The 13,460-nt window shown below is 52.6% G+C and overlaps 6 protein-coding genes across 6 annotated transcripts; 2 read left to right on the top strand and 4 right to left on the bottom strand.

The window, feature by feature from the left end:
• Nucleotides 1-525: 525 nt before the first annotated feature.
• On the bottom strand, nucleotides 526-2,183 carry J4E79_005443 (uncharacterized protein; the record flags this gene model as incomplete). Its single annotated transcript, XM_049354321.1, has 3 exons — nucleotides 526-882; nucleotides 931-1,766; nucleotides 1,814-2,183. The coding sequence occupies 3 exons, from the start codon at nucleotides 2,181-2,183 to the stop codon at nucleotides 526-528; spliced, it is 1,563 nt and encodes a 520-aa protein (XP_049211186.1).
• Nucleotides 2,184-2,971: 788 nt separating this feature from the next.
• Nucleotides 2,972-3,910, top strand: J4E79_005444 (uncharacterized protein; the record flags this gene model as incomplete). The annotated part of the gene is made up of 3 exons (XM_049354322.1): nucleotides 2,972-3,209; nucleotides 3,274-3,836; nucleotides 3,887-3,910. The coding sequence occupies 3 exons, from the start codon at nucleotides 2,972-2,974 to the stop codon at nucleotides 3,908-3,910; spliced, it is 825 nt and encodes a 274-aa protein (XP_049211187.1).
• Nucleotides 3,911-4,252: 342 nt separating this feature from the next.
• On the bottom strand, nucleotides 4,253-6,575 carry J4E79_005445 (uncharacterized protein; the record flags this gene model as incomplete). The annotated part of the gene is made up of 2 exons (XM_049354323.1): nucleotides 4,253-6,058; nucleotides 6,111-6,575. 2 exons carry the CDS (start codon nucleotides 6,573-6,575, stop codon nucleotides 4,253-4,255), a joined length of 2,271 nt encoding a protein of 756 aa, XP_049211188.1.
• Nucleotides 6,576-6,825: 250 nt separating this feature from the next.
• Nucleotides 6,826-8,192, top strand: J4E79_005446 (uncharacterized protein; the record flags this gene model as incomplete). The annotated part of the gene is made up of 3 exons (XM_049354324.1): nucleotides 6,826-6,914; nucleotides 6,959-7,377; nucleotides 7,453-8,192. 3 exons carry the CDS (start codon nucleotides 6,826-6,828, stop codon nucleotides 8,190-8,192), a joined length of 1,248 nt encoding a protein of 415 aa, XP_049211189.1.
• Nucleotides 8,193-10,337: 2,145 nt separating this feature from the next.
• J4E79_005447 (uncharacterized protein) lies at nucleotides 10,338-11,625 on the bottom strand (the record flags this gene model as incomplete). Its single annotated transcript, XM_049354325.1, has 2 exons — nucleotides 10,338-11,501; nucleotides 11,551-11,625. 2 exons carry the CDS (start codon nucleotides 11,623-11,625, stop codon nucleotides 10,338-10,340), a joined length of 1,239 nt encoding a protein of 412 aa, XP_049211190.1.
• Nucleotides 11,626-12,235: 610 nt separating this feature from the next.
• Nucleotides 12,236-12,950, bottom strand: J4E79_005448 (uncharacterized protein; the record flags this gene model as incomplete). The annotated part of the gene is made up of 2 exons (XM_049354326.1): nucleotides 12,236-12,321; nucleotides 12,353-12,950. 2 exons carry the CDS (start codon nucleotides 12,948-12,950, stop codon nucleotides 12,236-12,238), a joined length of 684 nt encoding a protein of 227 aa, XP_049211191.1.
• Nucleotides 12,951-13,460: the final 510 nt, after the last annotated feature.

Below are 13,460 nucleotides of genomic sequence, written 5' to 3' on the forward strand. Positions count from 1 at the left end.
AACATTCGTTCCCAATGTCGCATACGTGGACATTGCTACCGATTATACATGATGATGCACATTCCTTTACGAGTTGGTGGTTGTGTCGCAATCCTATCATGGACTGAGGTGTGAGACAAAAGGCAGACAGATGACCGTGGGAGGAAGCGATTGCTTGCATGCTGATGGCCGTAGTACGGTTTTCGGCAATCGTGCATTCCTAGACCCAGGTCTGACAGCGCGTTAGCCCCAGACGCGGTCATGTATAGTGGCGGCACAGTACCACGTTATAGATGACAGCAGGGCGTTCTCCGCGTCCAAACCCGGCTGATGATGTTTGATCATATTAAATCAGCCGGCGCGCCATCAGATGATCAGAAGTGACGCTCAATGGCAAATATACATATGTGGTGCAGGACCACATGTGGCAGCAATATGTACCATGCTGCAAACGCTGTCTACCGAAAATGCCCATGAACGCCTCGCTCAAGTGCTCAACCTGCAAAACCTGTATGAGCTGGTGCAATGATCCACCGCTCACTTGTCTTAGTCGTCCTTCTTCGGTTCCGGTGCCGGGTCATCCTCGTCGTCCTTGGACTTCTTCTTTTCCTCCTTCTTCTTGCGGTCCTTCTTGAGTGCTTCCTGGACCTTCTCGTCCTTCTCTTCTTGTAGTTCGTCCCACTCAACATCGTACTCGTTGGCAACAGCCTTGATCTCCTTGCGAAGCGCATTTCCATCTTCAATCAGGACTTCCCACTTGCGCAAATCGAAATTATGTTGCGCGTACAACTTTTGCTGTCGGCGAGAAACGGTGAAGTTCATGGCAGACCGGTAGCTGACTTCGCGGTTGTGGTAGAGGAACCATACGTAACCACCGATAAGAGTGGAGAGACCCACCAGGTACTGTCAAATGTCAGATAAATCCTAGATTCAAGGTGTGATCAAGCTTACTGTGACGGGCTCCATGACATCCCAGCCCAACTCTGTCTGGAAGGTAAGGTAGTACACAACGCACCACCACCCCGCGATGCCGACAAAACCAGCCCTTGCAACGTTCTTTGCTGCCGCCTGAGCGAGGTCATCGCACTCTTTCTTCACGCTCGCCATCTCGCTGATCTTCTTAGACGTCTTGCGCAGACGCATTCGTAGATAGTAGGTCCTGTCGTTGAAGCTGGGTACACCAACCCGGATCTCCTCTGGCGCACCTTCAATCTCAATGGCGAATTCTTGCCCTCGAGCAGCATCGCGAATAAAGTCGCCAATCTCGGTGGATGAAGACCATCGCACAAACTTGCGCTCGCCTTGCTTGTCTGCTGGTGCTTCCTGGCCCTGTCCGGAGTACGACTCGACGCCTCCCTTTCCAGGCCCACCTCGCAGCTGCTCAGCTTGCTCAGGTGTCTTCCGATCTTGGCTGTTGAGCTTCCCTGTTTTCTGGACCTTTCCGTCGATACGGATCTCATCGACCTGTTCAAAGTCCTCCTCGCCGTCTTTCTCGCTGAGACTCTCGCTTTCGTTACTGACTGGTGTGCTTTCCACTTCCTCCGGCTCGGCGTCGTGCTGCATTGAGTCCTCGGCGCGAAAGTAGACATTCGGCTGACGATCACGACCCTCCTTGTCCTTAATCGTGGGTAGTTCGGCTTGTATCAGGCGTTCGAGGTAGGAAATGGGTTGCTGTGGGTGGACGAGGAGTGCTAGCGGTTCTACATCTTTGCGATCCGTGTTCATGTCGCTCGTCGTAAGTGGTAGGATGATCTTAAGCATCCGCGATGGGGTAGTGAGAAGTTTGCCTGTCTCTTGTTAGTGATGAAGTCCTCATACGACGAGAGAGGCATACCCTTGGTCATGGCTCCAGCGCTCCTCTGTCGCGCGACAGGCGGCAGGTCGCTTCCTTCCCTGTGCCATGGTGTTCGTATTTGCTTGCCCCTGTCTTCCTTCAGTTTCTTTGCGAAGTGGTCCTTCTCTTCCTGTGTGATGTTCTCATTCAGGTCTGCCGCAGGCCGCGCATTGGAGTTGCTGTAGTCTCCATACTTGTCAGTCTCCTTGTCTACGCCTCTGGGCTTGGTCGCATAGCATCTGAATTGGGAGGATGCCCTCAGCTGTATTGATATGCGTGGAGAGTTGCGTGTGAATAGTGGCGCGCATCGAGCGGTCGGGAATGTTGAAGCGCGTGGGAGCGAGGCCAGCGCTGACAGTCGGTGCCTCATTGTCGGCACAGGGATGATGCAATGGCCGGGGAGATCGGATCGCGGCGTAATACACGGAGACGCGAAGACGTAGTTGTGTCGACATTTCAACAGATCTCAGGAGACACACGCGACAAGCAGGGTTCCAGCATCCACATCTTGGGCGACGTCATTGCTGGTAATGAGTGGCTTGAAGCTGTGGCTGCGTGGCTGAACGTCCTCATCAACATCGATGTGCTAGCTGCGATCTTCCAACATACCTCACCTCTCCCTAGACAAAGCAACTCGTACTAGCTGGATACAATTGCAATAATACCAACAGTCACTTCTGTAAGCTATGCGATTGTGGAACTTACCTGCGAAATTGGCATAGACAAGACATCGGTACTTCAAACTATCGATGTGGATGTGAGTCGCAACACCGGCGGTAACGGACATAACGCCTCTGAGCACGCCAATTGAAACAACCATGTGGACATCACGTCAGATTCTTCACCGACGAAATTCGGCCCTTGTTAGGAGTACGTGAGGATTAGGAGTGCGTGAGGATTAGGAGTACGTGAGGCAAAAGGGCAACGCGGCTTTAGCGGAGATATTCGACTCAACATCACTTATCCACGAAGTTGCATGGGTCCGCTAATGCGACTGGCTGACACTCTCGAAGTCTGTATCACCGAACGTATTCGAAGTTGCTACGTGTGAACATATAAGAGAGACCTCTGCTACGACAGTATACAGTACCAAGTCAGCTTGATAGCTTTCACTCCTACCGCAAACCGTCTCATCTCTACACAGCCCGCTCCAATAAAATGGTCAAGACATTCCAGTTCCAGGACACCCAAGTACCATCTCCAGGTTTTGGTTGCATGGGCCTCAGTCATGGACTGGGTAGCAACCTCAGCCTTGAACAAGCCGAGCCCATTCTCCTCAAAGCCATTGAACTCGGTTGCACTTTCTGGGACACTGCCGTCGTGTACCAGGCAGGCGTGAACGAAAAGCTTCTAGGAGACTTCATCCGAAAGCACAACGTCCGCGACAAGGTCTTCAGTAAGTTCTTCCACTTAGAGGACAAGATCTCGCAATGGCAGTATCGCTGATAGTCTATGTCCAGTTGCCTCAAAGTGCGGCGTTGCATGCTTCGATGGCGAGTCAGGCGTAACCAACAGCCCAGCTCATATCAAGAAGTACATCGATGGTACGATTGAGAGGCTGGGATTTACACCCGACCTCTACTACCTCCACCGCATCGACCCCAAAACCCCCCTTGAAGAATCCATCCCCGCCCTCGACGAATGCCGCAAGGCAGGCAAAACCAAGTACATTGGCCTTTCAGAGTGCTCTGCCAAGACACTCCGAAAAGCAAACTCCATCGCCAAAATCCACGCCATCCAAGCCGAATACTCCGCCTTCGAAACCCTCCACGAAACCGACTCCCTCATCGCCACCGCCGCCGAACTCTCCATCTCCTACATCGCGTACTCACCCCTCGGCCACGGCTGGCTCGTCGACAACTTCGACTTCCCATCACCAGACTCCTTTGCGCCCGACGACTTCCGGCGCACTGTCCCGAAATTCCAAGGCGAGAATTTCTATCGCAACAAAGCGATTGTGGAGGAGATTAAGAAGTTGGCGAAGAAGAAGGGGTGTTCGACGAGTCAGATTGCGCTGGCTTGGGTAAGTAGTCAGGGGATGATGCCGATTCCGGGGACGACGAAGGTGGGGAGGTTGGAGGAGAATTGGGGGAGTAGGGATGTGGAGTTGACGGAGGAGGAGATGGCGGAGATGAGGAGGATTGTTGATCAGGCGAAGCCGGAGGGGGAGAGGTATGGGGAGGTGCATCGGGCTTGGGTTGGACATTGAGGATCTGAGGTGATGACGAAATGAGATACTTCTGGCCGTAGTTTACCAAACAATTGTTCCAGCTTTCATCGTAGCTTTCTTCGTCAAAATAGAGGCAGTGTAAGCTGCGCTGAGGGTATATACGAACGTCCAATCCAACCTTACGCAACGCCATCTGAAGGAACGATTCCACTGTCCAACATCCGAAGTACTGATAGAAATAACCACACCAACCCCCTAACCGACCTTCACTACCGACTCCGATACGTGTCCAAAAACTTCAACCGTTCCACAATCCCACCCCACCCATCCAACGTATGTTTCTTCTCCAACAACGCTAATTGATACCCATCACCACCCTCAACAGCTTCGTCGTCTTCTTTACTCCAAATACCCCTTTCCATCGGTAAAGGTTTCCCGACCTTCCATGCATCGAGTACTTTTTCTGCCAAGTCAGGGCGTAGACCTGTGCGTTTGAGTGCTCGGCTGATGAATTCGTCGGACCATTTTTGTTCGTTCAGCTCGGTGTAGAAATCGACGATTTCGTCGCCGGTGAGAGGTGGGTCGGGGTCTTCTTCGCCTGTGGATGAGGTGGAAGGGGCTGGGGATGAGGATATGAGGAGGGGTTGAGGGGGGTGCTGCGAGTAGAGGGTTTGGTCTGGGTCTTCTTCTCCTTCTTCTTGGAGGGAGCGGCGGAACTCTTCCATGGATTGGGTGGTTGATGCGTCAGATGCTGGTTGTTCGGGGGGTGAGGAGAATCGCTGCGGTTGTCGAGGAGCCATGTTGGGGACGAAGTCTTGTGGTCTTGAGAACGTGTCTTGTGTCGGCGATGATAGGATGGCTTGAGTGTCGAAATTAGAAATCTTTTGTCGGGTGGCACGCGGTGTAGGTGTATTTGAGGGCAGATCATCGCCAGATACCGAGTCTTGTTCTTGTGGGGGAGAGAGAGGGTGTAGCTCATCAATGTCAGGAAAATCATCTGACTCTATGCTTCTCACCTCTTCTTCCTTTAGATCTTCGTCTATGTTGACGATGGTGGCATCTTCATCCACTGTATCGGGCTCTTGAGACCGGATTTGCTCTTGCATAAGCTCTTCGGCATCTCCTGACGTCGAAGTAGTCTGGGAACTCGCAGCAGAAGATATCTCCACAGGCTGGTTCTGCGTGCCCTCGGCTTTGATCGGTCGCATTGGCTCTTCCTGGATAGGCGTCGCGCTTCCGCTCTTCCGACGTTTGGTGGGAGGAGCGAGTTCTTCCTCATCTTCCTGCTTCACAAAGTTGTCTTCGCGTAATCGCTTAGTGTACCTGGCAAGCTGCTCATCATAAAAGTTCGGAGATTCTTGGCGAGCGGTGGATGATGACGGCATCTTAGGCTCTGACGCGATTTTGGGTGGGTTTCGGGGTTGCGGTAATTCCTCAGAATTCGCTCCCTCAGAAGCTGACCGCTGTACCGGCTCCACTCTAGTTCGTGTTGTTGGAGAAGGTTGTGACAGTGTTTCGTCTGGTTTCTCGATCTCTGCTGGATGCTGACTGAGCGCCTGACTCCGCCTTGCGATTTCGTCGTGCTTTTCTTCCATCTTCTTCCTGATCTTCTCCCTTTTCGATATCGGATCGCGCAACCACTGTGGACGGACTACCTTGTCGTAATACTGCCGCCACTGCTCGACAGTTTGGTTTCCCTGATTCTCGGCCCACCCATCCCAAGCAGACAGGTAATCGTCTTGTCCTTCCACGCCATCGATAAACTCTACAAAAGCATATAATTCCAGCCAGTCGTCTATGCTGAACAAGACTTCTAACTCTTCCACACTATAGTCGCTGTTCGCTTTTGTTTTGCCCATCTTATCGAGGTTTGTCTCACTTGGAGTCTGTTCTGTTTTAGGTATTTGCTGTTCTGTAGGCTTGGAGGGGGCTGGAACTGGGGGCATACGTTCGTTCGACTGATCGGAAGGAGGAGACGGAGGAGCGTTATCAGGTATCGTGAAAGCCGAGAGCGGACGTTTGCTAAGTGTCTTGACCCATCGGTCGCGCCATGACTGCCATGTATGCCGTGGGTACTGTCGTTCGTTAGCGACCACTCCCGCGCGCGTTTTCTTTGTTGGCGCATACCTTGGCTTCGAGTTGCTTGTATAGCTCGTTCCCACTGATGGAAGCGCCTTTTGATTGGGCGTCGCGCACCCATTTGGAGAGTATCCTATCTTCCTCTGCTGTGTACGCTGTCCTTCCGCTCTTGGTGGGTTGATGAATGGAACCAGCCTCTCGCGCCTCACCTAACGGTGGTCCGGCTGTGTAGTCTTCGGGATCCTGGAGTTCTCCCTCCTTGATGGACTTTTCTATGAATTCATACGACGTTGATCCTGGGGGACAATCTCTCCGAGCGTGGTCGACGATGAGGTAGTCCGCCTTCTTTTCCAACGCAACGATCTCTCCGCCGTTGGCCTTGATGTCGTCCAGCAGCCGTTTCCGCGACGCTACGCGCTGCGCAACCCAGAATTTCTTGCCAGCGAATAATTGGCCGCCTGACGCGAAATCGAAATCCTCTGCGACGTCGATGTATACGGTCGGCCCAGCCATGGTGGGGTGGTGTTGTCGGGTTATGGTGGTGGTCAATGACGCGTTGGCTCAGGCGCGACGCGTGCTCACATGGGACACATGATTCACGCGGGGTCGCTTAGCCTCCGCGGCTGCTCAGCCTTATCCGACGCTTGCGCTGTCACCTCTGTGAACTGACAGACAGAGCGCGACGTGATGCCATAGAGCTTCGATTCGCGTCTTCATTCTGTTCCGCCATGCGTAGTGTCGCAGTCTGCTGGTCTCTTTCACCATGACGGTCGCCCGCACCATCATCATCTTCACCATCACAGTGTCGCTGGTGACATTTGTAGCTTTCTTCGGACGACTGCCAGCTTTCAGGTATCTACACCCCTCCTACTCATCATCCCTTCTAACATTCCCAGAAACACGCCCATAGGCTTCCTTAACCGCCTCTTCCTCATCCACATCCCTTCCGCATTCCGAAAGCTCGATCTTGCCCTCACCAATGGCCGCATTACCAATGGTGGCGCCCGTCTGGGCAATTATCTCATGCACGACAAGCACCCGCTGGTCGTCATCTTCTTCCTCGGCCTCGTAACCGCATGCGCGACGTTATTCCTGCCCACCGTTTGGCACCTCATCCGACCGCATCACAAGCTCCTAGCCTTCGTTCTGCTGCCGCAGCCGTACATGTTCCTATATCTCAGCGCGAAAAGCAACAGCCAGACATACATCACCACGCTCAATCATGCCGAGCAGATGCGACACTACCCGTACGACAGGGTCCTATACTATCCAGGCACGCCGTGCCGGACGTGCAAGTTCCTGAAGCCGGCGCGGAGTAAGCATTGCAGTATATGCAAGACATGCGTGTCGAGGATGGACCATCATTGCATATGGGTCAACAATTGCCTAGGGCGGGGCAACTACAAGTGGTTCCTAGCCCTGTTGCTATCCACCGGCATACTGATCGCGTACGGCGCATACCTGGCTTACTACAGCCTTTCGCCTTTGGTCTACAGACATTATCTGAAGTACGAAGGATGGTACAGATACAGCCCCAAGCAAGGCGTAAACACGAAGAGCTGGTTTGGATACTTTGACAGGAAGACTCACTACTTCCTGATCTACGCAACCATCTACCTCGACATGGGCGGTGTGCGCGGGTCTGGGGTCGGACTGCTGGCTCTTCTCACATGGCCGCTTCCGTTAGGCCTGCTCGCATACCACGTCTACCTGATCTGGGCCGGCATGACTACGAACGAGAGCGCCAAGTGGGCGGACTGGCGAGACGACATGGCCGATGGCGTCGTTTTCCTGGGCCATAGGCGGGAGGATACCATGCAAGAATATCGCTCAGCAGCACCTGCACGGGAACACACACATGCCTCAGCACATTCTTCTTCGTCGACGTCACCCTTCCCGACTCCTCCGGAAACCCCGCCAGAAGACGAAGAGCCGCCAACGACTTGGCCGCTGGAAAGCAGACACATACTCATACGCACGCGAAATGGGCAGCCGCCCAAAACACTGCCGAGCCGCATACAGTCAGTTGCTAGAGAAGATAGCTTCGAGCGCGTGTGGAATCTAGCGGCCGTTGAAAATGTGTACGATCTGGGTTTCTGGGATAACATTGTGGAGGTCCTTTCGAACTAGTAAATAGCAAAAGTAATGTTTGTACCCCTATGCTGAACGAGTGCCCAAAACATTGCGTACCCTTTTCAAGGATGGGGCTCCCGGTTTGTAAGTTATTTTTCATGTCTCCCACTGTCTTCTTCCAGATGCCGACCCCATCCAAGGGCCGTACAGGCGAAAGGGCTAAAGCGTCTTATCTACGTAAGCTTCGCATCGGTAACAAGACATCGCAGAAACAATATTTCTCTCGTAGATTTCATCAGGTCGCTCCTTCCGCTCCTTCACCTCCTTCAACGAGTATCCACGCCTGGCCTTGGCATGACTGCCTACGCTAGCACTAGCGCAAGTAGAGCTGTATATCTCATCGCAACTTCCCCGTCCTCTCCAGCTCCCCGCCTTTTCACTCAAAATGTAAGTGACCCCCACATTCTGATTTCGCAGACGTGCGCTGACCTGTATAGTGAAATGGCCGGTCGCGGAAACTTCAATTTCCAAAACAACTATCCCAACCGGGGCCACAATAGCCCTTACCAAAACAATCCGAACCAATATGTCAACCCGAACCAATACGCCAATAATTCGCAACGCGGCGGAGCTTACGCCCGTCCGAATCAATTCGTCAACAATGGGCAATCCAACAGGGCATACCTCAACAACTCGAACTACTCCACGAATAATGCGCGATACGACAACTCGAGTCACCCTACGAATAATGTGCAATACGACAACTCCAATCAATTCTTCAACAATGCGCAGTACAACATAACGAATAACATAACTTACGACAACTACAATGTGTCACATGGCAATGCGCAGTACGGTGGACCTTATAACAATTCGAATGAAATTGTCCACAATACGCCATATGGTAGAGCGTGCAATTCGCAGAACACAATGGGCATAGTGACACGAAACTCGAGGAACTGTCAGTCAACTGGTATCTCTTTAGAGGTTTCGCTAATTATGATAGTTGTTATTCCCGATGCAGACAACCAGAGACATTACGATAGGGCAATGAGAACCGCGCGCGACCATCGGCAGTCGGCCATCAACACAATTACTCAAGACGAGCCGCGTGTGAATTTGCATCCTTTGCAAATTAACCAGGTCAGCGAATTCGAGGCTTCGTACATCATCTTCACGACAGCCGAGCAGAGCTTGAACCAGCACTTTGAACAACGAGACCTCCGAGCCATGGTCACTTCGGTCATTTCGGTCACTTTGGCGGTGCGTGAGTATATTGCAGCAGAGGCCTCACAACAGGTGATAGCTTCTAATTCGACCCGCAACTCTGCAAATATGCCTACGAGTGAGGAGCCAGGCAATGAATCTCTCCGTCGTTTGGCTGCTGCTGCTGCTGCTGGGAGCGGCGAAGACTGGAGTGGGCAGCAAGAGTCCAGAGGAGGATGTGACTGCGGCTGGTGCGGTGAATGTACGGGTTGATACTGATCTTGAACCAGTCAAGATACTGCATTCATCCGTTAGCCTGTACTAACAAGCCTTGTGTCGGTCACCTCGACTCGGCGGCGTGCCAGTTGACCAATACTAGCTCTGCTGGTCTACGACACTAGATTCGTCTGGTCCCCATATACTAGCCTTGAGCTGGTCCCAATACTGGCTCTGCTGGTCTATGATACTGCATTCGTGTGGTCTAGTAATATCGCTATTGCGATAGCCCATATCAGCATCGCGCTGATCCTTGATACTGGCATATGCCGGTTTCTGTTCCATGTAGTTATAGCCTCTCTTTGTAAAATCTCGATCCGTTTCGTAACCATGCAGCCATCTTCTGTGACATAGATGCAAATAACATAGCCATGTGTGGAAGAAGACGATCGAGCAGTATCAGCGTTCCAAAAGCAAAAGCGAAAGAGTTCAAAGTGAAACCCAACCCCGAGATGAGTCAGATGATCTCCAGAAACGTTCTTTCTGCCTCTGGTACCACGACAAACGCGAAAGCAATCACCTCTACACTGTATCTAACGACGAAGCGTTGCAAATGGGTTTATATGTATTTCATTGCAAAGAGATATGGAATGCCTAGATACCTTCCGCCTGATGTCCAGCAGGTCCTTGAGATATCTGAGCCGATATTGTCGTACAAAAAGAGCTCGCAACAACGAAGTAAATGGAACTCTTCCGATCAAACCCTCTAGCCACCATCGGTCAAACACGATGGCTGTTGCCTCTGAGCCTCGTACGAGCCTCGACCGTCTCTGCAATGACATCCCTTGGGCGAGTACCACTGCCCGGACGAACAAAGCCTCTTGGATTATTACCATTTCCCGGACGGACACCTCGTGGGTTAGCACCATTACCGCGAATGCCTCTTGGAATGGTATTTCGTCGACCGCCACTTATACCCCCGCCGATTCTGTTAGGCTGGGCAGCAGCATCCCGACGGCAGCCACCTAGTGGAATTTTGACGGGTGCGGCATCCCGAGGGCAGCCGCCTCCTGGTGCATGTCTGATGGGCTCAGCCTCACGTCGGTAGCTGTCGCCGCGACCCGGGGTAAGGTCTCTCTTAGGAGAACCTCCAGGGTGTCTTATAAGACCACGCTTGCGTCCACCCAAGCGCGAGCCACGATCTCGCTCAGCCAAGTCGTCTGCCGGGTCGGTGGCGCGCTTGCCTCCCCATGAGACGTTGTGGCCTCGCTCGGCCAGGGCCGCGTTCGATGTAGCGAGGCCGTCGGTGTCCGAACCACCTGCTGGGAGTCCGAGAGCTTGTTTAATGGGCTCGGCTTCTCGTCGATGGCCGCCAGGGCTGTTGATCTTGATTGCCTCAGCATCGCGCTTGGGGGTCCATGGCACTCCCTTTCCACGCGCAACCACATCGTTCGATGCCTCAGCATCGCGTGTGCGGGGCCATGTGACCAGGCGACTACGGTCGGCCAGGGCCTCGTTGGAAATAGTGACTCCATCGGTGTCCAGGTTACCTTCTGGAAGTCCGATAGATCGGTCGATAGCCTCTGCATCCGCATGTCGTCGATGACCACCAGGGCTGTTGAACTTGAGCCCCTGTGCATCCCGACGTCTTCTGGACGAGCCACCTTTTGGAAACCCGATAGCCCGCTTGACGGTCTCCGCATCTGCATCCCGTGGAACGCCACCTGCTTTACTCCCGACCCTGAGGCGTGCTTCAAGGGCTTCAACCTCAGCCTCGGCTTCGGCCTCTCGTTTTCCTCGTCCGGTACTGGTATTGACTCTGCCACGAGCTTCAATAGGCACCTCTTCGGCCTGGCTGCGTGCTTTCAAGGGCTCGATGAGAGTTGGAGGGATCGCATCTTGTCGATGGTTTGCACTAGCAGAAGAGATATCATGAAGTGATGTCTATACCCTATTAGCGAAGACCTCAGGATACGAATATGAGATGAAATACCTTAGCGTCTGAGACGGGTGCTGCGAGGACAGCAAGAGAGAAGGAAAGCAATGTGGTGACTGCGTGCACGCGCATATTGGTATGAGTGGAAAGGGAGAGTATTGATCTACGGAAATTGAAGATGCGTGCAGATTGGTTGCGGTTCAGTTGATGGAGCTATCACCTACAGCGAGAGGAAATCGCCTGGTACTTTATCCATTGATCAGGCTCACCAAGTACAAGTATAACTAGGATATCGCACGCCGTACTCATTTCCGCTACGCATGTAGTGGCGCTTCTATCCGTGACTACGCCTCACCCTGATGAACACCTTGGAAACTACTGATGCCAGGTCGATTGCATTGTCTAGGCACGCAGGATAATTTTGTTGTGGTTATCCGTATAACGATTGGAAGAGAGCCAAGAGAGCATAACGATCGCGGCACAAATCAGGCAGGCTGAAACCCAGTCACGTGAGCCTGAGACCGAAAACGCGTCGCAATGCAACATGCTGCTCCTCACAACTTCTGTCACACCACATAATCACATTCAAAGCTCCCGAGGACTTTTCAAAAGGCGGTTGTGTAGATCTGGTGTCCATGCGTATCATATAGTCCGGAAGCCTACATATAGGCATTGCTATTGAGTGTACACTTTTGTGCATTGCGTTGTTGCAGGCTCCAAAGTCAACTTGCACTTGCTTGTATTATTCTTTCCACAGCTCAAGGCAGTGCATGTCAAATCCAGCCACGTGGTGCTTGCACAGCAGGATGCGGTATTTGGGGCGACGCACTGAGATGGCTTTGACCAGACACCCTCCAACCCGACTTTGGCAGCAGCCTGATGCGAACCTTCTTCGTATCCCTCGCAGTGTGCCAAGTTGATGGTTCCTGGAATTGACCCTGAGTCTCCTTGGGCAGACTATAGATGAGAGTCGGCATGACCGATGTCTTCCAAACACCCGTTCCCGTGTCTCTTGCGGTTTTGATGATCGTCAAGACCAGAAAGATCAGGGACAGGAGGAGTAACAGGAATGGGAAACTGAGCCACTCCCACTGTATAGCAATGATGCTTTGTGGAGATAGAGCATCGCCCGAAATCATCTCTACGCTGACAGATGATCGGATGACGTTGGTCATGGCGGTTGCCAATCTCTCCATGTGGTGAGTGACGTTATTGGGAAACAGAAGTGGATTGAATGCCAGCTTGCGCAAAGAGGGTCCATCGGGGTAGTTTTTGTATCGCAGGGCTGGCTTCTGTCCCTTGATAGCGGTGTAGTACGAAGGAAAGAAATCGTCGAATCCTATCATGATGTTTGACGCGGTGGTATTAGACATGCTGAAGCTTTCGTATTCCGCAGTTGAGTTGGTACGGGTGGCAAGAGGCGGAGTGATCGTCACATCTTCATCAAAGATAGTCATGGTGCCATTTTCACTCTCCAGCTCCACCGGATAACTCTGCCATGGCCATGGCCACGGTTGATCTGTCGTGTTCAGGTAGACGGCCGATATCGTCTCACTATATTGACCCCACGCGTATGCTGATGCCACCGTCTTGACGCACCAAGCCAAAACGCATTCATGAGCAACAGGAGTTTCATTTCGATACACACTATCACGGCCGTCGGGCGCCGAGACAATGAGTGTGTCCAGGATTGGATTGCGAAGATGCCTGAAGTTGATCGAGCCGCCAAAGACCGGCGCCTTTGTCTGCATATCAGTCAATGGCATCACACGTACGAGCAGAGCCTCATCTGTTGGCTTTTCATTCCCACCACCAACAACATACCCCGACATCAGTACAGGCGATCTACTTGTTGCGTTCAAGAAGTAGCCACAGACTGTTCTCTCGGCGTATGAATCGTCATCAATTGGGCGAACATGTGTGGCGGTCCAGTCGACTTTCGTCTCTAAGCACGCGAATTGCAGTAA

This window comes from Alternaria viburni (genome assembly GCF_023758015.1).
Source record: "Alternaria viburni strain BMP 2772 chromosome Unknown scaffold_10, whole genome shotgun sequence".
NCBI lineage: Eukaryota > Fungi > Ascomycota > Dothideomycetes > Pleosporales > Pleosporaceae > Alternaria > Alternaria viburni.